Consider the following 27,786-nt stretch of genomic DNA (forward strand, 5'->3'; position numbering starts at 1 on the left):
AGAGTTCTTACAAAAAATACATCCCAGACAACTGTTCATTCCCAGTTTTCTTCTGTTTCAGAACTGACATCTCTTCAGAAAGGAGAGTTACTTCAATGCTTACACCTGAAAGAAATGAAGGTAACTTCACAGATGAAGTTTTCATGTCAGATGAATCAAAAGCATCAGGCACCAGTGAGAGTAGATTTTATGTTAGTCACTTTTGTGAAAGTCATGTGACATCTTCAAGTACAACCAGCTCCTCTTTGTCATTGTTTCATTCAGAAGTAAAGAAAATTTTCCTAAACAACAGAGAGCATCTAGAAAACAAACATGAAAGAGTAAAACTTTCTTCAAAAAAATTGTTTTCGATAATGAAAACTAACAAAAATAAAAATTTAGAGTTTTCTACTGATATTAGTCTTTCAAAAACATCTAAATTCTATACAGAAAATGAAAATCTAGTTGTGACACCATGCCCTCCTGCCCATTTATTTCTTTCTAAAGACCAAGTTAGACTTCTAGAAGAAAATGTGAAAAATCAATTTCCTTTAAAGCACAGTGCTACACTGCAGAGTGAAACTATTTATCTGTGCTCAAAATCCCAAGAGTCCTTGGTTCAGAATCAATGTTCGGTACGCAGGGTTATTTCTGCCCAAGCACAAGATTCCTTTCCAGAACAAAATGCTATTCAAAATGGAAGTTTTTATGAAACTCAATTCCCTGGTCAAGGCCAACACTTCACTCACAGTCAAGAACCTATCAACAGCCAGCTTGATGATATGGCCAGTAGTGATGTAACTCATTCTCAGGACTTAATGAATAAGCCATTTTGCACCAACACAGAAGACTGTCTTCTGGCCCACCAAGTGGATAGGAGCCCAAATCTTATCCCAGTCCAATATACTGTTAAAATACAAGAAGGTTTGCTCAATGGCAAACAGCCTGATGAACATTTAGGTGAAACCCAGTATTTGGTTTGTTTTGAAGAATCAAGCAAGATTAAATATTCTATCAAGGGGGAAGATATTGCTTCTAAAAATGCTGAAAATCTAGATTTAACTGTGAGTCCAAATTCACTTATTGAAAATATGCTGCAAGTGGAGAGTATAAAGTCAGAAGACCAGCAGCAAATTGCTTCATCAAAATTAAGGCAATTTTCTCTATATAGCAGAAAAGCACTTGGCAATAAACACAAGCTCAGTCTTAAAATTTCATCTCTAAAAGCAAAGAAAACAACTTCACTGGTATTTCAAACCACAAAAAACAAAAATGATTTAGGATGCAAGAATAATGCTGTGAAGAAAGAATTACATCAAAGGAAAGTTCTATTAGATATAGCTTCACAGCTTATTTCTGTACCCAAGTTTATTCCTCCTTACATTAAAAAGTGTTCCATGAAGAAAATAATGGAAGTCATGCGAGGCTTAATAGAATGTAGGCATTTTCTGCAAAAGCAGAATAATTTACCAGGTACACAGGGCATTGGTTATGAAGGATCTGTTGAGGAGCAGTGTCTCTCAGGCATTACTGGAAGTGTACAGCAAGATGAAAGGAAAAGTAAAGAACTAGAAGACATTTCCCCACAAATATTACTTCAGCTGGAACAGTCATTCATGGTTAACAGTGAACAACTAAAAGCATCTTTTTCATTAACACAAACAAATGGGAAGTGTAACGAGTCTCCTGAAGACCCAGTTAAAGAAACAAGAGAAATTGATACTACAGAATTTCATGTCCCAAATGATAAACAATCAGCTAAGCTTCCCATTCTAAGGAATGAGACACCTTTGAAAGAAGCTATGTCAAAACCTATGACTAAATGTGTGTCTTATCCCAAAGTAGAACTGAACAGAAGAATGAAAACACAGGAAGACTTACAAAATACAGACATTTCCCATCTTCAACTTTCAGATGGAGAGGAATTACCAACTAGATTGCCAAAAATGCAGAGAGACTTTTCAAAGGAAAACACACAGAACCAGAACAACTCTCTGGAAATTGTTCTGGAGTTATCAAATCCCAATCCACCCATTTCCTTAAAAAACAATGAAAAGTATAAAGGCATAGAAATTCAAGTATGTCTAAAGGAAGAGAAACAGTTAATATGTAACATTGCAGAATATGGCAATGTAAGGAAAACTGAGGAACTGGAATGCAACACTAGAAGCAACATAAAAAATGTTCAAGATAAAAGTACGTGTGATGTGTGTTGCACTGACACACCTGATATGCAAATACAAAGCAGATTAAACGCCAAGAGACATGCATCAGTAATAATAAGACTTAATCAGTCAGCATTAAAGCATGAGAAATTACCAGATGAAAAGAAAACACAGAATTTAAAACACATTGATAACAACTTTGTACTTAACCCAAAACAAGATGGCAGAGAGCAAGAAGGACAAGAGGAAGGAGAAGGCATTTCACCGCTGACACAACAAGTCGTCAGCTTCAGCATATATCCAAATCAAAACCCCACACAGATCAAACTCAAAGTGGAACAATCCAGTTCAGCAAGTGGAAAACCTCAAGATCCAAATGTACAACCACAAGCTCTCTCTGTTTTGGGAACAAGTTCACCCACTGTGAGCCATCCATTTCAAGTCAAGAAGGTAATGCAAAACACAGAAAATTCTCCAAGAAGAGAAAGTGCTATAGAACCAATGAATCCACCTGCAATACCAGAGAATTCCCCAGTTGGCAAACTTTTAAATGAAACAGAGTGTGGCATCCTATTTGGTGGAAAGCCCAGTAATGTGCAAGATGGTTACATTGCAGAAGAAAAGGAAAACTCAAACAGAAGGTTACCTGCAGCTGCCCTGGAGTCTTTCAATGTAAGAAAAAAAATATCAGGGACAAAAAAGGTACTCAGAGTAAAGCATACAGCTATGAAAGTAAAGAAAACAGCAGTTTCACAAATGCCTTGTAACTATAGACAAGGTATTCTAAGCCAGATTAAAAAAATGGAAGGCAATTTTCAAGCCTTAATTAAACAGGTGCCACAGGATAACATTGTAGCAAATATGCCTCTGAACGTTACTTACCCTCATGCATCTCTTTTGCCTAAAACTGGAATACACAGCAGATTAAATTTAGAGAGTTGCAGATGTATTAGACCAATTTCAGAGAAATCCCAAACTAAAGGGGAAGAAAACTGTTCAGATTCTACTAATAAGGAAAATGAAACTGCAGATACACCGGAAGCTAAACAGCAAGATGAAGTGAAAGGGGACAAAGAAATGCAGAACCTCAGATTTGATGTACATGCAGAGAAGAAGATTAAAACAGAGGGAGGAATGAGTCAACCAATCTCATCCAAAGAAACCCTTGTGGAGACTGTTGACTTCTCCATTGTGGATCTACCTTGTGTCCGCAGTACAGAGAAAAGTGGAACAACACAAAAAGTCGTCAGAAGCACCGCAAATTCAGAGATGCCTCCTCCACTATCAGGAGAACCACTGAGTGCAGACCCTTCAAGTCAAACAAAAAGTGGTGTTGCAGGCAATGGAAGTGATACACATGAAATGGGTTACTGTTTTGCTGGAGAAAAGGCAGAATTACCAATAGATGTGCCACCAGCTCACTTCAAGACCTGTAATTGTTCTACACCTATTTTGTCTGATTCTAAACCAAAGAAAAACAGAGTAAGATTTGCAAGTATGGCAAGTTTATTGACGCCAAGAAATATAAATATGAAGGCATTGAAGCCGTCAACATCACAAATATTCAGTAGCATAGGCCGTAGACAGAAATCAGAATTGAACTTTAAGACGGTGGCTAGAAGGATCAGCCAAACTGAAGGATTGGTCCCTGAGTGTCTAAATACCCTTTACTCTCCTGTTTACAGCCAATTGCAAAGCATTTTCTGTCATGCTCAGTTAAAGCCAGGCAAACCAGCAAAGAAAAATTATGTTGATGTCTATACTAAGAGTAGTGTATTCTGTGAGAGGGACAAAAAATTCCAAGACAAAGAAGAAAATGAGCAAAAGCCTTCAGGAGAAGCAGCTCTAGAGCATGGCCAGCACTTGCAGCCTGATACGTGTCAAATAAAGATGGCCGGCCTTACAGAGTCAGAGGCCTCACTGACCTGTTCAGCACAGGAGCAACCTATACATAAGCAGAGATTGCAGAACCAGGCAGGGTTTACAGAAGCTGCTTCAGAGGCTAGCCTCAAAATGGACCCTGCAGAAGCTGAAGCATTGCAAAGAACAAACAAAGCAGAATGCGAGACAGGTGCTGAGGGTGCTAAAACTCCACTTCCAAAATCAGGGGACTCATTGCTTGGATTCAGTGCCTATCAAGAGACGCAGAAAGATGATGAACTGGTCAAATCAGGTGAGGCACTGGATGAACCAGGAGATGTAAATATTCAGGTACACTCACGAGCATATTTTATACAGACTATTTTGGGTTCTAGTCCATGCCCTAAACTGGGTCAATTTCAGCTTGGAAAGCCAGAGACATACATTTCACTTTCACCTCTTAAGTCTGAGAAAGCAAAGGCTTACACGTTTTCTGGAAGAGAAAATGTTATCTTATCTGGGGCAAGCCATCACAAGCAACAGGCTGATGGCAGTGAAAAGAAAAAGCCAGTGATGTTTGAACTGGACATGTCTGCTCCATCTACATCTCCAAAGAAGAGAAATTTGAAGCAATTTTCAGACATGAAGATACTAATGAGTCATAGATGTGGAGTTATAAAGGCAAAGAAACCACTGATGTCATCCATATTCCATATCAAGGGTGGTGCTAGTCCAAATCAAAGAAAAGAATTGGGATACTTGACAACCAAAATAAAAGAAGTTCATCAAAAGAAAGAGGTAGTAGATCAAATGGACTCTGTCATGACTGCTACACCTGATATTAATGTGAATAACAAGATAAAAACCAAAAAAGATACATTAAGAGAAAACAAACTCCTTTCTACACAAGTAAAGCAAGAAATATTACTTCATGAAGTTAGTACTACTACAGATGACATCAAAGAAACCAATGTTAAAAATGAAGACAAAGAAGAACTTGAACAGCAGGCATTGTTAGAAATACTCCCACAGCACAGCCAACATTTTGTATTCTGTTCGAGTCATAGGAAGGATGTTGATTTGCATAAAAACCAGGGAAGAAGAAAAATTCTGTTTGTTACAGAACAGAGTATCCAACAGCAAATTCAGGATACAAACCCAATGCAAGAGGAGAAGCTGAAAAAAGACCTCCGGCCACAAGATGGCGTGACGTGTATACCAAGTTCAAAGCTTCCTCTTTTACAAACAGAGAGCTCAGGAATTGGTTACATTTCAGTTAGCACAGGAAAACACAGTGTCCCAACAGATAGGAACCACATGAGGGAACTGTGTAGTTGGGGCAGAGAGGAAAAGGCAGAGCTTACAAAAGGTCTACAAACACCTGCTGTGGGATCTTTGGCTGCCTCCACTCCTGACATATCCAAATCCAGAAGACGGAGAAAGGCGTTTTTATGTAGACTCTTAAGAAATGAAGTGAATCTCAAATGTGTTATTATGAAGACAAGGAAAGCACCAATTTCACAGATTTTTAATGTTCCACGATGTGGTTATCTAAGAAATATACCTCCCAAACCCCTGAAATCCCAGGTTGTTGAGTTATTAACATACTCTGGAGTCCTTTCTGATAGGTTTCATGTGGTGACACTCAACAATCTTATTGCAGTCAAGAAAAGATTAGCACAGAAATTACCAACTATAATTCGGGAATCTTTGAATTTCCCTGTGCATGTTTTATCTGCATCTAAAAGAAGGAAAAACAATTTAAAATTTATGGACAAGAAGCATAAAATAAGTATCAAACATGTAACTTTAAAGGCAAAGAAAGCACTAATTTCGGAGACATTTACTATCACAGGACATGGAATCCCAAACCATGGAAGAAAATTAGAATGCCACTCAAAAACCATGAAGAAACAAAGCAAACCTGCGACAGACACCATTTCTAGAATCCCCGAGTCTCTTGACATGAACATGTCCAACAGAATACAGGAGACAGACATCTCATGGAAAATGGGATTTAATCTAAAATTGCAACAGCAAGAGCAATTGATACTTGAAGAAAAAACCCGACATGCAGATCACAATGAAAGGGTTAGAACTTCAAAAGTCAAAGGACAACGTACAGAAACAGTCCCCCTGCTTTATGAACACTTCAATTTCAATGCTCATATAGTGAAGGGGCCTAACTGTGTGAAATCGGATCTAGAATTGAAGAATTCAGCAAGTGAAAAAATGTCAGAAGCGCTTACTCAGGAGCTGCAGCAACAAACACTTGCCGTACAGAGCATATTAGATTCCGTTTGGAAATCATTTCCATTTGAGAAACTACCAAAAGGAACAAAAACACAAAATGACGGAAATGATGATGGGATTCCAAAGATTTCATCTCCAGTTAGTGGGTGTTTAGCAGTTACAACACAAAATGGCAGCCCATCTGAAAGAAGCCTTCAAAAAGAACTTAGTAGTTTTGTTTCAGCAAGAAAAATAAGATTACAAAAGGATTTGTATGCAAGAATCCTGACATCTCTTGATTTCTCCATGCCTGCTTCCTGTGAATTTAAAGCACAAAGAAATGCGGTGCAACTCCCTAAATCTGTAACTGAAAAAAAACATATGTCATCAATTTTTAAGACAATTAACATCTCTAAGTATGGTATGCATCATCATAGAAAGAAACAAAAATTCATCTTGGAAACCATGTGCAAAGAAACATCTCAAGATATGTCAAATGTATTGATCAATACTTTCTCACTTATACCTGTCTCATCTAGCATTAAAATGCACGATAAAGCAAAAACAGTGAAAATTTCATTAAGAAAAACAAGCAATATTATGCAGCAAAAGAATGACAGAAGGAAAAGATTGTTTATATATCCTTCTAATAAATGTAGTATCTTAAGCAACACATTTGAAAGAATATTGCAAGATGAAGAAGAAAATAAACGTGTCACACACCCATTTTTGTCTCCCATGCCTGTTTCAACCATTGTCATAAAAGATCAAGACATATATGGCAGGTCAAAAGCAGAGTTGGACAAGCTTAGAATACATAGTTGTACTCATCCAGAGACAGAGAAATCATCATTTGATGGGGAAATGCAGAAGGCCAATTTGACTGATATGCGAAGTAGATACAGCAATGCAACAGAAATACACATACAACATGAAAAGGAGGAAAAAAGTACCCAAAGGATATCAGAATCAACCCCATTCTGTAGCCAACACTTCAGTTCTGCTGTACATCAAATGAAAGATCCTGGCGCTCACAAATCAGAGTCTGAGCTGAAGAATTCAGAAATCATACACAATCAAAATTTATCTGATACACTGCAAGAAACACAACCAGGAGAAACTGTTTTGGAGGCTTCTCACAGACACTTGAATTTTCTTCAAGTTAAATCTTCCAATAAAAGTCCTTGTATACACAAAGGAATAAAAAGTATGTTAGAACCCAAGGCACCATTTCAAATAGAGAAATCAGAAATTGGCTCAATAAAACAAGATACTATCTGGAAGGAAAATCTCAGAGTGAAGCAGGACAACTCTATTTCTGAGAGAAAAGCATGGAAGCAAAAATACTTCAGAACAATTTTCAAACCTTTAGATTTTTTCAGACTTGTGTCCTTTGATTTCGAAAGCCTAAGCTGCCCATTAGGCAAGAAAAGTATGATGATTCCCGAACACAGAATTCTGAAAACAAAGCAACCACCAATTTCACTGTTTTTTAATATCAGAGGGTATCCTGCAGGAGGTCATAGGAAGAGAAAGCAACACAATATTAAGTGCAAGATGAGAGAGAGTGTGTGTGATGGGGGAAAAGAGGCCTTACTCAGTGCCGCTGAGGATGTTCAGAGTCCATTTCCCAAATTAATGATGGATGAATTCTTATTTGATAAAGTAGCAAAGAGTGCTGTATCTAATAGAGCAATTCAAAAAAATCTGTATTGTCATATTACAGAGAAAGAGGCAGAGTTGCTAGGAAACTCCAACACAACTCTCTTGGGGTCTTTGGATATTGTCATGCCTGACTCTAATAGCCAAATAAATACAGTGCGGTTATCAGAAAAGGAAATCATATTGAATTATAAATGTTTAACTAAGAAGAAGAAATCATCAAGCTTACAAATACTTAGAGTCAGTAGATACTGTAGCACAAAACATAGAAAAGAATTTGAATCCAATTTAAGAACCAAAATGAAATCCATATGGCAAGGTAAAAATGCAACTGATACATTTTCAGATACCATTTACTTCATGCCACATACTTCTGAAATGAAAAAGCAAAACAGATTCGAAACAGAGACAGACATGAGAATATTAAAGTTTAATAACACACAAGTGGAATCAGCAGTTGAAGGGGTGGCGGAACACTCCAGTTCCATTGACATGAGTGGTGTTTTCAACTTTTTAAAGGAAATAAAGACACCAGATAGAAAGAGGGAGGAAGAAAAGCCAGAACGTCCAATGGAAATTGTCCCACTGTGTACAAAGCACTTCATATTAAATGCATATCTCATGAATGAATCTGACATTGGCAAATTAGAAGACATGTGTTTCAGAGAATCTTACTCCCCAGAAAGTCAACTTTATGAATTTACACCAGAAAATAATAGAAAAATAGAAAACAACACACAAGCAAGCCTAAAAGTTGAGCTGCCAGAAACGGAGAAGTCAAATATTTATGCAGAACTATACGAGCCAACAGGTGTTACTATATTGACTATATATAATAAGAAAATAGGCCATTCTATTTTGCAAGACCAAGCTCCATTTCACTTCACGAAAATTTCCCTGGACTCTGTTGACAGGCATGCGCCTATTTCAGAAGAAATTAGACAACAGCATGATAACCTAAAAATGACTGACAGGTTAAATCACAGAGATATACCTTTGAAGCTATCACTTAATGCTTTAGATCATGCTTCTATAAGTACTGATAAGGGAGACACACAGAACTTTAAAGCTCAGAAGATAGGAGAGGAGAGAGATAAAGCTATATTAAATGCACAGCTAAAATCTCCACATACTTCTATGTCTATTGTACACATAAAAGTGAAGGAATCACCTAGAACGTGGAATACAATTGAACAATCTTGTGAAAAGTTAAATATGCCTAATAAATCTAACAATGAGATGATAGAATATGACCAACAATCTTTGCTGAGCACAGCTTCACAGTGTATTCAGCCATTTGAGTTTGCAGTAGATCAAATGAGAGAACTTGTTCCTTTCAAATCAGAAGCAACTTTGATCAATATAGTATGTCCCAAGAACACCTTTCTTCAGAAAACAGAAAATGACTTAGTGAATCAAAAACCAAAGGTGAAAGCTAGTCTAGAGTCTGCTTTTATCTCTAATCCCCTTCAACTTGAAAAGCAAGGGAATGAATTTAAAAGTGCAAACTGGAAAATAATAGCAAATCCTAAAATTCTTGCCCTGCAAAAGAAACAGCAAGAGCCGTGTATCTCAAGAACGCTATGGAATTCATATGCCTACAAACCTAAGTGTCTTGAAATTATAAGCCATAAAAGTAAAGCAAAAATGGCATCTGTAAAAAGCATTCTGCATATTAAACAGATAAAATTTAAGGGAAAGAAAACACCAGTTTCCCAGCTGCTTGTATATGGTACTAGAAGCAATAAAGAACTGAGAGGTAGCATTCAGCAGCAGAGGAGATTACAGTTGAGTAAACATGCCGGAAGTATAGTTCTGAAAACTACTTTTGACACCGAATGCCTTAAAATTCACATTAGAAAGCTTACAGACATAAAACACAAGACTGACAAGCTACAGGAGCGGGTACACATTCTTCAACAGCTGAAGCTGGAGGCATCAAGGAAAAGTCAAGTGCCGTTTCCGGGATACACTGGTATCCCTGACATCATGCAAGATGATGCAAGAAAAGAGGAGCAAATTCACCAACATATTTTAGCAGAAATACCACAACAATCTATCCAACCATTACAGATTAAATCCCAGAACATGAAGGACCATCATGTCAAATTAGATTTTCAAACAAAGGTATACTCTGAACAAACTTCACAGAGAGGAGGAGCTGATGACCCTCGGCTTGGTATCTCAGGAAGTGTAAGAGGACCAGAAGTCTATATTGAAGAGCAAGAGGTGCAGCAGCAGAAATATTTCCCAATGCCAAAGATGTGCAAACTGAAATTGACTGGTGACACCAAACTCAAACTAAGGAAGGAGCCTCTTCATTTGAAAAAGACAGAGGAAATCCAGACAAAACAAGATCTGAAACTATCAAATCTGCAGAGGAAAAGAGGATTGAAGGTAACTAAGAGTCTACCAGGTGCAATCGAACAATTCTGTATCCCAGGGCCATTGGCAAAGCAGCAGAAGCCTTTCACAGCAGTTCTGCTGGAATCCATCTCCTCTTGCATACTGGATCGGTTTCATGCTGAGAAGCCAAAGGCAAAAGTTAACACAAAAGGCACATTTTTAAAGAGTTTGTCTCCACAGGTAACAAAAATCTCAAAGAAAGATTATACAAGTGTTTCAGATGTGGATCACAGGGCAAGAAATATTGAAAGAATACTCTTGCTTATTAAAGAACAAGAGAATAGGAGGAAAAAAAAGAGAAAAGATAAAGAATTTGAAACAGAAATAGACATGAATGCAACAGTGAATCCCAATTTGATTCCAAGATATTCTTCTGCTGGATTACAACTTATTAATGCACGAAAGAATGTTAGCACATTCAAGCAAAGAAAGAGAAAAGAAATAGATGGGCCTGTGGCTATACAATGGAGACAGCATAAGTTTCATGGTCTGGCTACTATCTCAGATTCTGTTCATACAAATGAGTTTATTTCTACTGAAGTTGTGAAGAACAAGGGAAGAAAAACTTTCTTGAAAAATGCTCTATATCCCCAAAGGATAAAAATGAAGGCAAAGAAAACACCCATTTTCCAGCTGCTGAATGTTACAGAATATGGAATCCGAAGCAACAAGAAGGTACTGAAATGTAACATTAGGAAACAGAAGGGATACCAGCAGGGCAAAACCATAGCAGTTTTAGTTCAGAATGCTAACTACAATCCTGGCTGTGTAACATCTCATGCCAAAGAGGATATAAAAGTAAAAAGAGTAACGGACAAAACAGCAAAGCAGAAATGCATTCCTTTACAACTACGACTAAAGAAATCACTAGGTAAAGCCAAAAGACCATATATGCAGCCCATTGATAAGAGTGCCATGCTAAGCACTTTTAAAACATCACACCAGCGAATTAGAAAGCAAAAAGAAAAACAAGTTGTGTTACTAGACATTCTCCCACAATATGGAGGTCAGTTAGTGATTGGCCAACACGTGCCTGAGCCTGACTATGGCAACTTTGACACAGATTTGGAAAGAAAACCATGTGCTCTTCTACTTTCACAGAAGAGAGAAATAAATTATAATAGGTTTGACACCTCAAGAATTAGATCAGATCCAGAACTTGAATTCATCAATGCACAAAGTGTAAAGGAGAGAGATGTAGACATTGCTGCCAAAGGTTCAGTTTCTATTCCACAGAGAAAAAAACGATCAAAAAAACTGAATATTTTAAGTTCAAAAAGGCGGAACATAATTTTTGCAAAGTTGGTTATTTCTCAACAAAAGATTTGCAAGGAGCAAAAAATGCAACATCAATGTACTTCCAAGACAGATCAGGAGCCAGTTGCCTACTGTGTTACAAAACCCCTTCATTTGAAAAACACAGGGACGGTAGTGAAGGAAGAAGATGAGTGTATTAACCAAAAAACTGTATCCCATTCATTGGGAAGACAATCAAAGGAAAGCAAAATTCCCTTGGGTTTCAAAGGACAAGAATTTATTTGTTCACTTGTAGAGGCTCAGAACAAAATGCGGGCAGTACAGAAAGGGCAAGTGAAACAAGGTAATGTTGCAGAAAGTACCATGGCTTCTGGATCTCGCACCAGTAGTGACCTTCCTGTGAAACAAACAGTGGGCACACCAAGGAAAGAAAGTGAGAGCAATGAAAAGCCACAGGAAAAAGATCAAGCAAAGTTAAGTGATAGTTCATTAAAATTAAACAAACTGAAAATGGATTTTTCAAAAAGCTTGTTACTGAAGCAGCAAAACATTTGTAATCAGAATAAAGAAAGAATTCTGGAATCCATTTCCTCTTGTATATTTCATAAAATTTATACTGAAAGTTCAAAGAAGGAGGTCTCAGCAAAACAAATGAGGTCAAAAGGATTGAGCCTAAAGGTAGAGAAAAAAGCAAATGATGTAGATCAACCTTCAAGTTCAGAAGGAATTAACTTACATAATATAAACAGAAAAGAATATCAACAAGAAAGTACATGTGATGCTTTTTCAACATCTAATTCTCCACTGGATGTGTATCAGATTAAGTTGCCATGGGTAAAGAAAGCAGTCAAGGAGGAAGATAGTTCAGGGTACCATATTGCAAAAACAAAAGAAGTTGGCTTGTTTACTATAAGAGATGGAAAACAGCAAAAACCCGCTATTATAGAATCTGCATCTCACTCCAGAACAAATCTAGTTGAAATTAGTACCTCAGTACACCGAGTGACATTAGATGCTATTCATTGTGACAACACAACTTCACAAAATAAAGAAGCATTCGAACAAATGGATTTCCAAGCTGAAGATATTAAAAAAAATAAAGAACAAGTCCTGCTCAGCTCAGGGAAAAAACAGAAGCACAAATCAATTTCCTCTGAGAACTTTGTGAAGCATAAATCCTATCCACAGGATTATCCCTGTCTTCTGCAACATTTGATGCCTCAGACAGAGAAAGCATTATCAAAATTAAATAACCTACCAGGCAGAAAAGAGGAATCTATTGTGCCCTCAAGTACTCCAAGGGAAATGAAAAAACAAAATACAGTACTGTCTTTAGAATTGTGCAACAGGGCTATAAACCATATGAATCTTTTATTTTCAAAAGGAATGAAATCATCAGATGTGGCAAAGATGTTTGGTTCAATATCAAATGGAATCACACCCAAGCTAAGAATTAGTGGTAGGAAAGAAGAATCACATAAGGCAAATCAAAAGATGTACAAAGAAATAGGTCTACCTGGAATTTTTTTGCATTCTCTTTCTATATGTATGCCCATTTTGAATGCATATAAAGCACAGAAGGATAACATAGAACAAGTATTTACAAAAGACATAATGTATGCCCATAGAAGAGCTCTGAGGTTGAGGAGATCAATAGTTTCACATGTACTCAATACCACTGACTCTGGTACCTCAAGCAAGAGACTAAACCTACAGTGGAACATACAAGAGAACATTGTAACTGTGGAACACAGAAAAAAAACAGATTTGGCTGTGACAAAAATAGGTGAGCCCATTCCTTCTTTGCCTGTTCTTAAATTGAATAAAGAGACAATTGATGGGGCTATGCTAAATAATGTAAAAAGAACACCAAGTACATCATGGGAAGATAAGGTTAGAGTAAAAGCAGTGGAAGACTCCAACATTATTCTGAAGGCAGAAGAATCATCACTACCATATGTACTTGCTGGAAAGAGAATGCCTTTGGTTCTGAACATGACAAAACCAGAGAGTAAGGTACAAGAAGATAAAGGCACATCAGGTGAGCACCTAAAAAATTCATATACTTCCTTAGCATGCCTTTCCCATCCTAATTTAAATTCAAGAACAAAATTAGGAAGAGATATATTGGGAATACAAGGCAAGTTCCTTCCACCACCAACATTTCAATCATTATCAGATGTCAGAAAAACACTATTTAGAGATTCAACTAGTAGAAATAGTTCAAGTGGTGCTATCGATTCAACATGCTTGCCACAGGAAAAGAAGGCAGGTAGAGAAAATATAATAGATGCAAAAGACATAATTGACCTTATATGTATCACTTTGCAAGGAAAGAAGTCACCTTTTAAACAACCACTGCGTGGAACAGAGCCACAATGTGCCAACAGATGGCAAGAAAAAATAATAAAAAAGAGACAGGAACATAAACATAGTTTAAAGATAGTTCAGTGTAAACCCCAGGCTTTTGTTCCTTCTTCAGCTCGCTTGATATGGGACCACAGAATAAGAGATTTATACACACAAGGGATTACAAGATTTTGTCTTCCACCATTAACACTCCAGGAATTATCAGAGACAACGGAAAAATATGAGAAAACAAGTGATAATGTTTTAAGCAGTATTAAAAAAGCAAAATGTGTATCACAGAATGACGGGATGGAAAAATCATTGGCAGAAATAACACATTTGCAAAGAATAACTTTTACAACAGGGCAACCTATAGTGTCACAGGAATTACAATTGAACCTTGATGAAGGAAAGAAAAAAATGCAGGAAGATGAAACTAAACAAGTTGAAATTCACAGCAAATCTGCCATCTCTTTTCTATCTCACTCTGAAGTGGGCACAAGAATAAAAGGAGAGGAAGCCACGCCAACAAAAACACCATTCTCTGTTCTACAACGGAAGCTCCAGGAGTCATCATATGTAGAAAAAATTGTACCACAAAAGTTTATACCTGTTCACATCTCAAATAGTGTAAAAAACACCATAGGACATATAATACAGGAAGAAGAGGAGAGAAGAAAAGTAGAAAATGTCAGGCCTTGGAAGAAAAGTTCATCATCAGTTACACAGGAAATTAAGTTGGATGTCAAAGACAAAAAGATACAAAAAGTTAAAGATGAAACTCCCATTCCTTCTTCTCATCTAAAATGGAGTACACAAATCGAAAAAGCAGACTGTGTAACTGACATAATAATTCACACTTCCCCAGAATTACCACAGCAGAAGTCAAACATAGGAACAAAAGAAAATAAAGAGTCTTTTGAAGGTGATGTTACAAATAAAGTGCAAAATGTGATGGAACTAGTCCCAAATAAAGAAGATAATGTAAAGATAATAACCAAGAAATACGCAAAAGGAAACAAAGCACTTTCATGGAGCCTTTCATTGAATCCTGAGAAGCAACAGAAGGTGGATCGAGAAGGTGAAGATAAAAAAAAGATTGATCGAGAAGGCAATGAGCCATTGAAAGCAAATGAAGGTAAAGAACCAGAGAAGGCAGTTCCAGGAGACAAAGAACAACGGAAAGCAGGTCAAGAAAGCAGGGAGCAAGGAAAAACAGATTCAAGAGGCAGAGAGACAGGGAATGTGGATATCCAAAGCAACGAAGAAAGGGTGGATCCAAAAAGCAAGCAGCAAAGGAACCCAAAAGAAAATGAAGAGAAGGAAAAAGGGGACCCAGAAGGCAAAGAAGTGGGTAATACAGCAGCAGAAGGCAGAAAGATAAGAAATGTAGATCATGAAGGCAGAAAACAAGGGAACATAGATCCAGAAGTTAGAAAGGAAAGAAATGTAGCTCCCGAAGTTAAAGTCCAAGGGAATGTAGATCCAGAAAACAGAGACCAAAAGAATTTAAATACAAAAAGAAGAGAAGTAAGGATTGTGGATCCAGAAGGCAGAGAACAAGGGAATGTAGATCCAGAAGGTGGAAAGAAAGGGAATATAGATCCAGAAAGCAGAGAACAAGGGATTGTAGATCCAGAAGGTAGAGAAGCAGAAATTATAGATCCAGAAGGCCGGGAAGTAGGAAGTGTGGATCCAGGAAGCAGAGAAGTAGGGATTGTAGATCCAGAAGGCAGAGAGGGAGACAATGTATATCCAGAAAGCAGAGAAGCAACAATTGTAGGTCCAGAAGGCAGAGAGCAAGGGAATATAGATTCAGAAAGCAGAGACCAAGGGAATTTAAATATAAAAAGCAGAGAAGTAGGTAATGCAGCAACAGAAAGCAGAAAGATAAGAAATATAGATCCAGAAGGCAGAGACCAAGGGAATATAGATCCAGAAAACAGAGAAGCAGGGATTATAGGTCCAGAAAGCAGAGAAGCAGGGATTGTACATCCAGAAGGCAGGGACCTAGGGAATGTGGATCTGGAAGGCAGGGACCAAAGAAATGTAGATATGGAAGACAGAGACCAAAGGAATTTAAATACAAAAAGCAGAGAAGTAGGAATTGTAGATCCAGAAGTCAGAGAACAAGGGAGTGTAGACCCAGAAAACAAAGAAGTAGGGAACGTAGATCCAGAGGATAAAGATGTAGAGAGTGTGGATCCAGAAGAAAGAGTCCAAGGGAATGTAGATCCAAGAAGCAGAGAGGGAGGGGTTGTAGACACAGAAGGCAGAGTCCAACGGAATGTAGATCCAGAAGGCAGAGTCCAAGGGAATGTAGATCCAGAAGGCAGAAGCCAAGGGAATGTAGATCCAGAAGGCCGAGTCCAAGGGAATGTAGATCCAGAAGGCCAAGTCCAAGGGAATGTCGATCCAGAAGGCAGAGTCCAAGGGAATGTAGATTCAGAAGGCAGAGGCCAAGAGAATGTAGATCCAGAAGGCCGAGTCCAAGGGAATGTAGATCCAGAAGACAGAAGCCAAGGGAATGTAGATCCAGAAGACCGAGACCAAGGGAATGTAGATCCAGAAAGCAGAGAGGGAGAGAGTGTAGATCCAGAAGGCCAAGTCCAAGGGAATGTAGATTCAGAAGGCCAAGTCCAAGGGAATGTAGATCCAGAAGGCCGAGTCCAAGGGAATGTGGATCCAGAAGGCAGAGACCAAGGGAATGTAGATCCAGAAGACAGAAGCCAAGGGAATGTAGATCCAAAAGGCAGAGTCCAAGGGAATGTAGATTCAGAAGGCCAAGTCCAAGGGAATGTAGATCCAGAAGGCAGAGACCAAGGGAATGTAGATCCAGAAGACAGAAGCCAAGGGAATATAAAACCAGAAAGCAGAGAGGGAGGGGTTGTAGATCCAGAAGACCGAGTCCAAGGGAATGTAGATCCAGAAAGCAAAGAGGGAACGGTTGTAGATCCAGAAGGCAGAGACCAAGGGAATGTAGATCCAGAAAACAGAAGCCAAGGGATTATAGATCCAGAAGGCCGAGTCCAAGGGAATGTAGATTCAGAAGGCCAAGTCCAAGGGAATGTAGATTCAGAAGGCAGAGTCCAAGGGAATGTAGATCCAGAAGGCCGAGTCCAAGGGAATGTGGATCCAGAAGGCAGAGACCAAGGGAATGTAGATCCAGAAGACAGAAGCCAAGGGAATGTAGATCCAAAAGGCAGAGTCCAAGGAAATGTAGATTCAGAAGGCCAAGTCCAAGTGAATGTAGATCCAGAAGACAGAAGCCAAGGGAATGTAGATCCAGAAGACCGAGACCAAGGGAATGTAGATCCAGAAAGCAGAGAGGGAGAGAGTGTAGATCCAGAAGGCCAAGTCCAAGGGAATGTAGATTCAGAAGGCCGAGTCCAAGGGAATATAGATCCAGAAGGCAGAGGCCAAGGGAATATAGATCCAGAAAGCAGAGAGGGAGGTGTTGTAGACCTAGAAGGCCGAGTCCAAGGGAATGTAGATTCAGAAGGCCGAGTCCAAGGGAATGTAGATCCAGAAGATAGAGACCAAGGGAATATAGTTCCAGAAGGCAGAGGCCAAGGGAATATAGATCCAGAAAGCAGAGAGGGAGGTGTTGTAGACCTAGAAGGCCGAGTCCAAGGGAAAGTAGATTCAGAAGGCCAAGTCCAAGGGAATGTGGATCCAGAAGGCAGAGGCCAAGGGAATATAGATCCAGAAAACAAAGAAATAGGGAATGTGGATTCAGAAGGCAGAGAGGAAGGGAGCCTGGTCCCTGGAGACAGAGAAGTGGAGAATGCAGATCCAGAAACAAGAAAGCAAGGAAGCATTAATCTGTCAACCACGGATGTGGGAAATGTGGATCCAGAAACCAGAGAGCAAGAGAACATGAATTTAATAACCACAGAAGATGTAAATGTGGATCCTGAAGGCAGGGGACAAGCCAACCTGAATCAAGGCAAGTATCAGCAGAACATGAACTCAGAAAGCAGAGATGTAAGGTATATGGATCCAAAAAAAAGAGAACAATTGAACAAAGTTGCAGAGAGCAGAGAGGTAAGGAATGCAGACCCAGAAACTGGGGAGCAAGGGAGTGAAGATCCAGAAACTGAAGAAAGGAATGCAGATCTAGAAGGCAAGGATCAAGACAGTATGGACCCAGAGAGCACAGACATAGGGAATGCAGATCTAGAAACCAGAGAACAGGGTAATATGGACCAAGAAGGCGAAAAGTTAGGTAACACAGATCCAGAAATGAGAGAACAATGGGGCTTGGATTCAAAAGACAGTGAACCGGGGAACATGGGCCTGGGAACAAGGGGGCTGGAGAAGATGGATTCAGAAGCCAGAAAGCAATGGAAAGCAGATCAGAAAAGCAAGCAGCTGGGAAATCCAGCTCAGGATAGCTCCCAGGAAGGAGGAACACGTCAAGAAGATAAAGATGAAGAAGTCGTGCTGTTCATACATTTACCTTCTGTTTCATCACTATCTGAATATGAGCCAAGCACAAGAGAAGAAAAAGAGGAGAATCAAGAAACAAGAGCTTCTATTCCACAGAAAGCATTAGCTGCTGGGAATATGGCAATCAGGGATGAAATCTCAAATAACATAGAAAGAAAGCATGAGCCACATAAACAACTGGATGGAGAAGAAACTACAGTAAGCGTGAACTATGGTGTGCATGCCGAAGGCATGGATCCCAAGGCAGAGCAATCGCCACCACTTCCACAGTTCCTCAATCTCAGTGGGGATAGTGGTTCTAGATCTTCAGTGGTGCTGATAAATGGAAGAGAAAACTCGGGGCCTACGCAGGAAAGACAAAGCGGACTAGATGAAGTTCTGACATTATCTTCTGTATCTCTCTCTCACTTAGACAGAGGATTCAAAAGTGAGGATGAGGAACAGGAAGTAACAACTTCCTTGCCACCATCCTCACAGAGTGTGGAATCGCCCAGCACAGAGGAATTAAAATACCCATTATCACCTTTGAGTGATATCACAAGCAATTCTGAAAGAACGAAGTACATAACACAGCTAGAAAAAGATAAAGCAAAAATTTCTGAAGAATGCACGCTGCATCCCACATACATGGAGATTGAGCCAAAAAAATCACCCTCTTTACACGTATTTGGAATAAATAATCTGCAAAAAGACCTCATAGACCAAGAGAAACAGAGACAGGAAACAACCAAGCCCCTGAGTAAAGTGCGTTCTTTCACTTATTCTTCAACTCACTTGAAATTAGAAACAATAAAAGAAGAGAATGAAGAACCAGACTTAATACAAAGTTATGTGCCATGTCCTGTGTTCCAAGAATCACTACCTTCAGGACAAGTAGCAGCTGCAGAGGCCACTGCTAGCCAAGTAAAGAGCAAAGATCAACACCTACCACAGGAAGAAAGCAGAGTACAGACATTAGCCATGAATGGTTTCACTCACCACCACGGCATGATTTTTGAAGCACAGACATCAAAACCTCCATGTGGGCATAGATTTGTAGAGCACAGTCCTCCATGTGAGAGAAAGGAAAAAGCATGGGACATTAAAGAAAAATTAGGACAGAAGCAGAACGCAACATTATGCCCTGATGTGGTTCTGACAAAGATATATCCTTCCATGCCTTCTCCAGCTCACCATAGATCCTTTCCTGCACAGTCAAAGCCTCTTACATCATCATACACATGCCAAATTCCCTGTGCAGATCGAAATGAAGGTATTGGATCACAAAATCAACGTGTCATTGACTACAAAGAGGTCAGTGACAAAGGAAACGCAGAGGATGCAACAGGGAGAATAATGCTCCAAACAGTAATTTTTAAAGGAGAGAGAAAAACACCTGCACATCTATGTCCCAGAAAGAAAGCACCTTTGAGTTTTAGAGAGCAAGGGAAAGAGGTGCAGGGAAGGAAAAGTGGACCACAAATGATCCGGAGCAAAAGTTTTGCTTCATTGCCTTTTCTGTCTTACCTGAGATGGGATGGAGATGTGGAGGAAAAGGAAAGCACACAACAAAGAACACAGTCTGGTTTTCCTCCCCCAAAGACTCGCAATCAACCCGTCTCAGACAAGAAAACATGTGCTGAGTCATTGCATAGCTGTATGTTAAGCTACAGAAATGACACAATAAAACCTAGTCCACATCATGGAGAAAAAGATAGAGTAGATATAAAAGACAAATTGCTTCCTGAATGTATGGATCAGAAGGTGAGATTACCACTTCCACATGTACTGAGTATCAAAGAGTTGCAGTGGAAAATTAAACAACAGAAGAGCAAGATGGAGCAAGAGGCAAATAAACTAATTACAAGTGTGACAAGCAGAGCTACCAAATTGCCTCTCCCACAATTACAGTTCCAGGAATTTTCAGATTCAGGAAGAATAGCATGCCAAGAAACAACCACAGGAGAACTTCCAAATGAAGTAAGAGAATTTAAAAAACATATGCTTCAGAAAGAAGTGGCTAGAAAACAAGTTATGGATATGAATAGTAAAATGAAGACCAATGTTACATACTTGAAGACAAAAAAATCACCTCTGTTACCTACATACAGTTTAGGAGACCTTCAGCGCCAAACTAGAAGCCCAGAGCAAGAAGTCAAGGATGTTAAAAACAAGACACAAGTAGCATTGTCTGAGACTTCTGCGTCTAGACCTTGCATGCTTTACCTTGACATGAATACAGGAATCAAGGAAGAAAGCACACCAATGTTAACAAAGTCCTCTCTTCCCATTGAGAATGTCCACAAATTCTCGGATACCGAAGGAGGCATATATGTAAAGTCAACTACTGGTGATATTTTAATCAACCCACAAAAAGGAAACCAATATATGCTGCAAAAGAAAGAAGACAGAATACAAATAGTAAACATCATAATGTTCCCCAGACATCCAGAAATGAAGGCACTGGAAGGTAAAGGTGAATCAGATTTGCTCATGATCAAATCTCCTACTTCATTATCATCTCAACTTCATCTCAAAATGGATAAAGAAATGCATGATGAAATGCTAAAACTGACAAGATCTGTTTTGCAGAGAATATCAAATATGGGTAAAGCAGTGACTGAAGACTCACTTGGTGGTGATATCATGAAAGATGTTGAAGACAGAAAACAGGAGGAGTGGGACAGAAGGAACATGGTTGATAGGAGAGGCACTGATGTAACTTTGAAGTCAAAGAAATCAGCTTCTTCTTCTAAACTCCACAGAACAGAACTACATGTGAATATCCAAGGAAAAAAACAAAAGGAATGTGAAGGTCTAGGTGGACCACAAAGCGTCACTCTAAGAAAAATGTATGCTTCCAAAGCATCACCACCTAACCCTGAACTTGATAAATGCGTACAAGTAGAGCAAAGACTGGAAAATAAAGCATTGGCTCTCGTCCCAGTGATGCTTTCAGCATTATCGGATGCAGACCAGACAGCAGGTGCAGACACAGTGAATAGTGCTGTAAGAAATGGCAAGCAAAAATATGCATTGCAGGAAGAAACAAGGTATCAAGTGAAAACGGTAGATCTGAGCATAAGAATGCATGACAAAGTGACAAAAATGTCCCAAATTTCACCTTTCCTTAATGCAGAGGCATTTGTGTTGAATATCAAAACGCCAGAGAAGAAAGAGCATGGAGGAAAAGGTGAATCATGTGTGGTTCTGACCAGGACTTTGGTTTCTATGCCATCAGCACCTCACCCGTATCTTGAATCAGGGAACCAAATAGACAAAGACACACCAAGAATTACAGAATCCTCTTGTCCACAGGGAAATCTCCAGAAGTCACTGGATGCCAAGAAACTAGCAAATAGAGAATCAGTTGAAAGTGATTGTAAAAATACTGTTAGGCAAACAGAACACTGTGTATCCTTCAAAGAGGCAGAGCAATCCGGGCCTTCAAACTTCATCATCACTGTCCGGCCAAGGGATGAACCTGCACATGTAAAATCAGACCAACGCATCTGTTTTCCAGGATTTGGTACTAGTGGAAAAGGACTGGAATGGTTCTTTACCAGACAAAAGACTAAGCCCAAACAATATGAAAAAGAAACTCTTACCACGTTTCCTTCCTGCTCCACAGGAAATCTTAAGAAAGAAATGGAAAAAATGGATCATTTAAGCCGGAAACCAAGTCCCAGAATTTTAGTTTCACTGCCAATGGAAATATCCAGGGAAATACTTGTTGCAATTGGCACTCCTATACCTGCAAAAGGATTTTCTGGTCCAGAAGTAGATACTCACCAACTAGGAACTTCATCAAAAGCATCTGTAGGGTCTGTGGATTCGTGTAAATTTGGTAAGTCACAGAAGGACATAGGGAGGAAAAGTGATGTTAGAACATTGTCTTCCAAGGTGTTAGTAACACATAAAAAGGGATTGCTTAAAAAAATGAATGTCACCAAGTCAAATACCACTCAAGATGTGGAAGAACAAGATACTGTCGTTAAAAAGCAAGGTATGCTGTGGTCTGAAAGTGGACACGAGACCAGGCCAAACTCTATCTGTTCTCTTACACTTCTACTTCAAAATGGAAAGCAAAGTACATTCTTGGGAACAGTTGAAGACAAAACCACCGTATGTCCCAGCGTACAAACATTACCAGGAACACACATGGGTGTTACAAAACCTGAAGCCAGAGGAAGACAAAAAGAACACACACGGCCTAGTTCCCACCAAGAGGAGCACATTGTAGAGTCGTTCCCAAGGTCCTTTCCACTGCCCTGGACTTCTCGGCTCCAGGGTGAAGATCTGGAGGAAAAGGATGACACTGACTCAAGCATCACTGCAAAGCTAGAACCGAAAGAAATAGAAATGGGCAAAAACAACATTGTGAATCAGAAAGAAGACAAATTTAAAATGGGCATATGTAAGTTTGTACATCAAGAAGCCATAATACAAGTGTCTAAGAGTGCTGTTGGTCTGAAGAAGCAGCAAGTCAGAGTGGGCCAAAGCAGCACCATGAACCTTCCTGAATCTCAAATTAGTCAGAAAATCTCTCATTTAGAGAACAACTGTGTAGTCAAGCAAAAACATAAAAAGAAACAAAAAATGTCAGATTCAGAACAAATCGTTCAACTACAAAAATTATTTCAAAGAAAAGTTCTGGATTCACTTTATGCCTGCATTCCTTTTGTGTCCAAATCTGAAGGCCAGAAAGGTAGAGTAATAATTACAGGCCCAAAGAAAGAATTGAGACCTAAATATTTAACTGTGAAAACCCCAAATCTCCCTGTTCCACAGATCCTTAGCGTTAGAGGACATGGTACTCCAGGAAATAGAACAAGATTCGAGTATGGCATGAACAAATCAAAGAATTTTGTTTCATGGAGTGAAGACACTTTGGGGATAGTAATCAAAAGTCTTTCCATTTCCACAATGGGTGCACTTGACACTGAAGAAACAGTAGGATCTAAGATAAACCAAACAAGAGAAAAGAGAAACTTTGTTTCTAAATCCCAGGAGGAATGGCTAAATGCTAGTCAGATTGTTAGGAAAGACACCTTCACAATTGTAAAAGAGGAAGAAAATTTCAAAAACACAGCTCCACAGGATTACCAGCCTTCTGTGGTGGATGAACAACGTAGGCAGAGACTGCCTATCATCAAATCAGAAGCAGAGCTTAGAGGTGAAATAAAGAAGAAAAGGAAAGAAAGCATTGTTCCATGTCATGATGACTCAAAGATCATTCAGAAATCTGACTTGTCTGTGCTTGATGAAGGAGAAAAGATACCAAACTCCATTCTGACATCCACAAAATGTCCGTCTGTGTTCCAAGAGCCAGACCAAAATATGGAAAATCATAGAGAAAGGACTGTAAATGTGAATCCTGCACCTCTAGGGGTGGGAGAACCGCAGTGTGGCCCTCAGCAATTGGATGCCATGGAGTGTCCCCTACTACAGACGCAACGAGACCAGCGTGAGCCAGCAGGTGGCGTAAGCACACAAGAAGCTGTTCCAGCAACTGTGCCCGTGCCACCTCAAGTTAGAAGCAGTGCATTTGAAACAGTTGCAGATAGCAGGAGCACAGAATGTTTACTCCCTATTTTTGAAGTAGTTAAGAATATACTTGAAGCTCAGATAAAAAATATGTTCCAAGAGAAAGTTTCTTCTGATAAGGGGGAAAAAGTTCAAACCCTTAAATGTGATGACTTGAAATCACTGTCTGTTCCGCAGGGTCCAGGTACAGCATCACTAATGTATACCAAACTGCAGCACAAGCCTCTTTTGAAGCACTTTACTCTTGAAGAAAAAAATAAATTCACCAGCCATTTGGAGTTAAAAGCACTCGAAATAAGACAGAATCTGATACCAGGCATAGCAAAACATTCCTTACAGAAGTTCCACTTGTATCCAGTTGAGGCTATTTCACATGCTAATAACTTAGATAGATTAATGAACTTTATGCCCCCAGAAGGAGTTGGTAAGGAAGAACTTAATTTGGACTATGAATATCAAAACGGCTCATCTCCTAAGAAGAAACCGACTGCTAATGTTTCAAGTGACAGCAAGAAGGCCATTGCAAAGCTGAAGGGAACTAGTAAGCTACAAAGAGGCCCGACTCCCGCATCTCCTCTCGGCGGAATGACTGTGCTGCATGTTCTCCAGACCTACTCCGTCCAACAAAAAGACAAGCTTCTCATGCACTTTTCTATGAAAACATTGGAGATACGAATGGAAACGCTTCCCCAAACTGTGAGAGAATCTTATGCAATGGCCAGTGCTCATAATAGAACTAAAACTTTATGTAACTGTCTTCATTCTACCGTGAAAGTGCCAAAACAGCAGAATAGAATCTTCTTATTTTCTGAGGAAAAATCTCTTCATCAAATAGACCTTGATTTACAATACAAATATCTTCGTTTTCTCTTGGGGCTTTCTGTGGAAAGTATGTTCCCTAAGTCAAATGTACTTCCCAAACATATTCTTAAATTAAACCCAAATGCGATATGTAAGAAAGTCAATGAGAGCAGGGAAAGTCGTCGTCTTTCCACCAAAACAGAGTTGTTAGAACAGCATATCTCTCTCAAAAAGCAAAGTCCTGTTGAAAATTCTATGCTCATCAGAAAATTCCAGGAGCCAGTGCATACACAGAGTTCTGACCCTGGCCTCCACAGCACAGTGCAGGAAACTACTGGAGTTCTTACACAGTTAAAATCCCATGTGACTCCAGAAAAACAGAAGCAATATCATGTCTGCTTTCGAGAAACAAGTATATCTAAATCTTTTGATTTACAGACTCAGGAAAAGGCTCCTAGTTTAATTGGTTCAACTTCAACTCAGATTTCTAAAGCTCCTACTGACATTCAGACCAATCCTGAGAAGTCAGCTGACTTGCAAGAATGTCTGGTTTCTGAATTGCATGCAAATGAGAAATGCATGTTTTTAGAAACCAACTCTTTGTTAAGACAAGACTCACAAAACATTCTAGATGAAGTACAAAAAGGCATTCCTATGGGAAATCTCTACAAGAAGAAAGAGACCGCTGTTTACTTGAAACCATCTCAGCCCGAGGGTTCAGGTTCTTATTGCGTTAGTGCCTGTAGAAAACACACGTTAATTGTGACGTCAACTTCCTATGAATCCCAGAAAAGTGAGAAACTGAGTGCATCAGGCAAAAGGCACTCTCCTGCCACCTTGTGCCACACTTCGTTAAACGTGATGGAACTTCCGGCAGAGTCCTCCTCGCTATCCCTCAGTGAGGAGCACAGCTCACCTACCACCACAGAGAGCAGAACAAGTTACTCCTTAGCTTCCCTAACTGAAACAAACATTCAGTTATATCTTGGGCAAAGCCCAGAATGCAAAAACAAAAAGAAAGGCAAAGTTAATTTATTCAGAAGGAACAATGTTCACTGGGACTTGGATCACAGTTACGCACGCAGTAAGGATAAGCACACAAGAAAGAAGAAAGTGAGGGGTCATGAGTCACAGAGACTGGATCATTTGCAGAGCAAAGCTAGGTCAATACCAAAATGTCCTCATGAAGATATCAGCTTCCACTCTGAAAGAAAACAGAGCGAGCCATTTTTTTACGTCTGTACACCTGCAGATGCATTGGACGTTGTGCCCAAAACCATTCGCTGGGTCATCCCCTCCAAAACCTTGAAGAAGAGAACCTTCAGAGTCCCTGTGGTGGCAAAAATTTCAAACCCTTGGAATATATGGAGTGCACCCAAAAAACTATGGAAGTCACTCACAGGTCCCTTTATTTAGTACAAAGCTGACCTTACCATATCTCTAGTTCTCTGAAATGGAAAGCTGATTGCTATGGTGGTATTCTGTGAAAAAAAAAATAAAACAATGGAATGCCAAGAGGTTTCTTCATGAAGTGGTTTCTTACTTGATACATTTTGCTTCTACAGTAGATTGGTGTCATAGTCTCAGGAGACTAAGATGAAAGAGTAGTTGACTAGCTTTGATCCTGCCATGCCTGAGTTCTCCTTCAGTTTTTGCTGCCTCATCTTAATCCTGAGAGGGGAAGTCCACAGACTCAAGAGTCCTCTTTCCACACTGCACCGCTACCCAGAGGAGAGCGGGAAGGCCTGTAGCTGTGGCTGAGAGAGTTGGGAGCACAGGGTCGTAGAAACTGGAGAGTGAGTTTCAGAAGGTAGTGAAGATTCTGTTCATATCAAATGATGCAAAATACGGGGATTAGTGTGATTAGTACTGAGTTTTATCCACTTGATTTGACAACTAGACTGAATATTTGAAGAATTTTTATTATAGAGGAGATGGCGTGCGCACACGCGCGTGCACACACACACACAAGTATGATGGACTTAGTATAAATGAAACTTAAATTTAAAAATCTCTTGGGGCTGGCACTGTGGCATAATAGTGAAAGCCCCTGCTTAAGATGCTGACATCCCATGGGGGTATGCTTCTGTCCTGGTTTCTCTTCCAATCAGCTCCCTGAAAATGGCTGGAAATAGCAGGCCCCTGGCATCCATGTGGGAGACCCAGAAGGTCCTGCTTCCTGGCTTCAGCCTGGCCCAGCGTTGTTCATTGTGGCCATCTGGGGAGTGAGCCAGTGGATGGAAGAATCCATGTTTTCTCCTCTCTCTCTCTCTCTTGAACTCTGCTTTTCAAAATAAGCAAATATGTACTTTTAAAACTGACAAGTCTTGGGCCGATGCAATGCCTCAACCAACTAATACTCCACCTTCAAGCATTGACATCCAGTAGGGGCACTACATTTATGTCCCAGTTGCTCTACTTCCCAGTTAGGTCCTTACTTGTGGCCCAGGAAAGCAGTGCAGGATGTCCCAAGTCCTTGGGAGCCTGTGCCCATGTGGGAGACCTGGATGCCTCCCCTGGCTTCTGGCTTTGGCCTGGCCTAGTCCTCACAACCACAGCCATCTATGGAGTAAACCACTGGATGGAAGATCCCTCTTTCCTCCTTCTCCTCTGTAACTCTTTTAAAAAAATAATTCTTTGAAAGAAAAAAAGACATTCCATATACTGGATTACACCCAAACTTACATCATCATCCTAAACAAGTCCCCTAAATTATAGATTTATGTAATTGCTTACTTAGTATTACCAGCTGTTTGGTTAATAGAGTGAAGTGCTATTCTTCACTCACAAGCTCGTTCTGGCTATAGTCTCCTCCACCCCAGATAAGGTGAGCTCCATCCTTCCCAGTGTTTGGCTAAAACAGAACTTATGACTTCTGGTTCCACACAACATGGAGTTAACACATTTTGTCATATTTCTTTTAACTGTATCTAAAATACCCAGACAAAGGATGTTGAACAAATGTAGATGTAGAATTTAAAAGGTGAACAAAAGCAAGGCAAGTTACCTAGGGGCTTTAGGATTCAAAAAAAGAAATGTGGGGCCAGTGTTGTGATGTCGTGGTTAGAGCTGCCATTTGCAATGCCAGCAGCTCATA

At 39.6% G+C, this 27,786-nt stretch overlaps 1 protein-coding gene across 1 annotated transcript in view; it reads left to right on the top strand.

The window, feature by feature from the left end:
- CCDC168 (coiled-coil domain containing 168) overlaps positions 1–26,338 on the top strand; it is a 31,780-nt gene extending 5,442 nt beyond the window's left edge. The window contains exons 4-5 of the mRNA XM_058670925.1: positions 62–15,492; positions 15,553–26,338. Coding sequence (XP_058526908.1) covers positions 62–15,492; positions 15,553–26,105 — 25,984 coding nt within the window. The 3' untranslated portion in view covers positions 26,106–26,338. The remainder of the gene's footprint in view (positions 1–61; positions 15,493–15,552) is intronic.
- Positions 26,339–27,786: the final 1,448 nt, after the last annotated feature.

The sequence above is a fragment of the Ochotona princeps genome, chromosome 12 (assembly GCF_030435755.1).
Source record: "Ochotona princeps isolate mOchPri1 chromosome 12, mOchPri1.hap1, whole genome shotgun sequence".
Classification (NCBI taxonomy): domain Eukaryota; kingdom Metazoa; phylum Chordata; class Mammalia; order Lagomorpha; family Ochotonidae; genus Ochotona; species Ochotona princeps.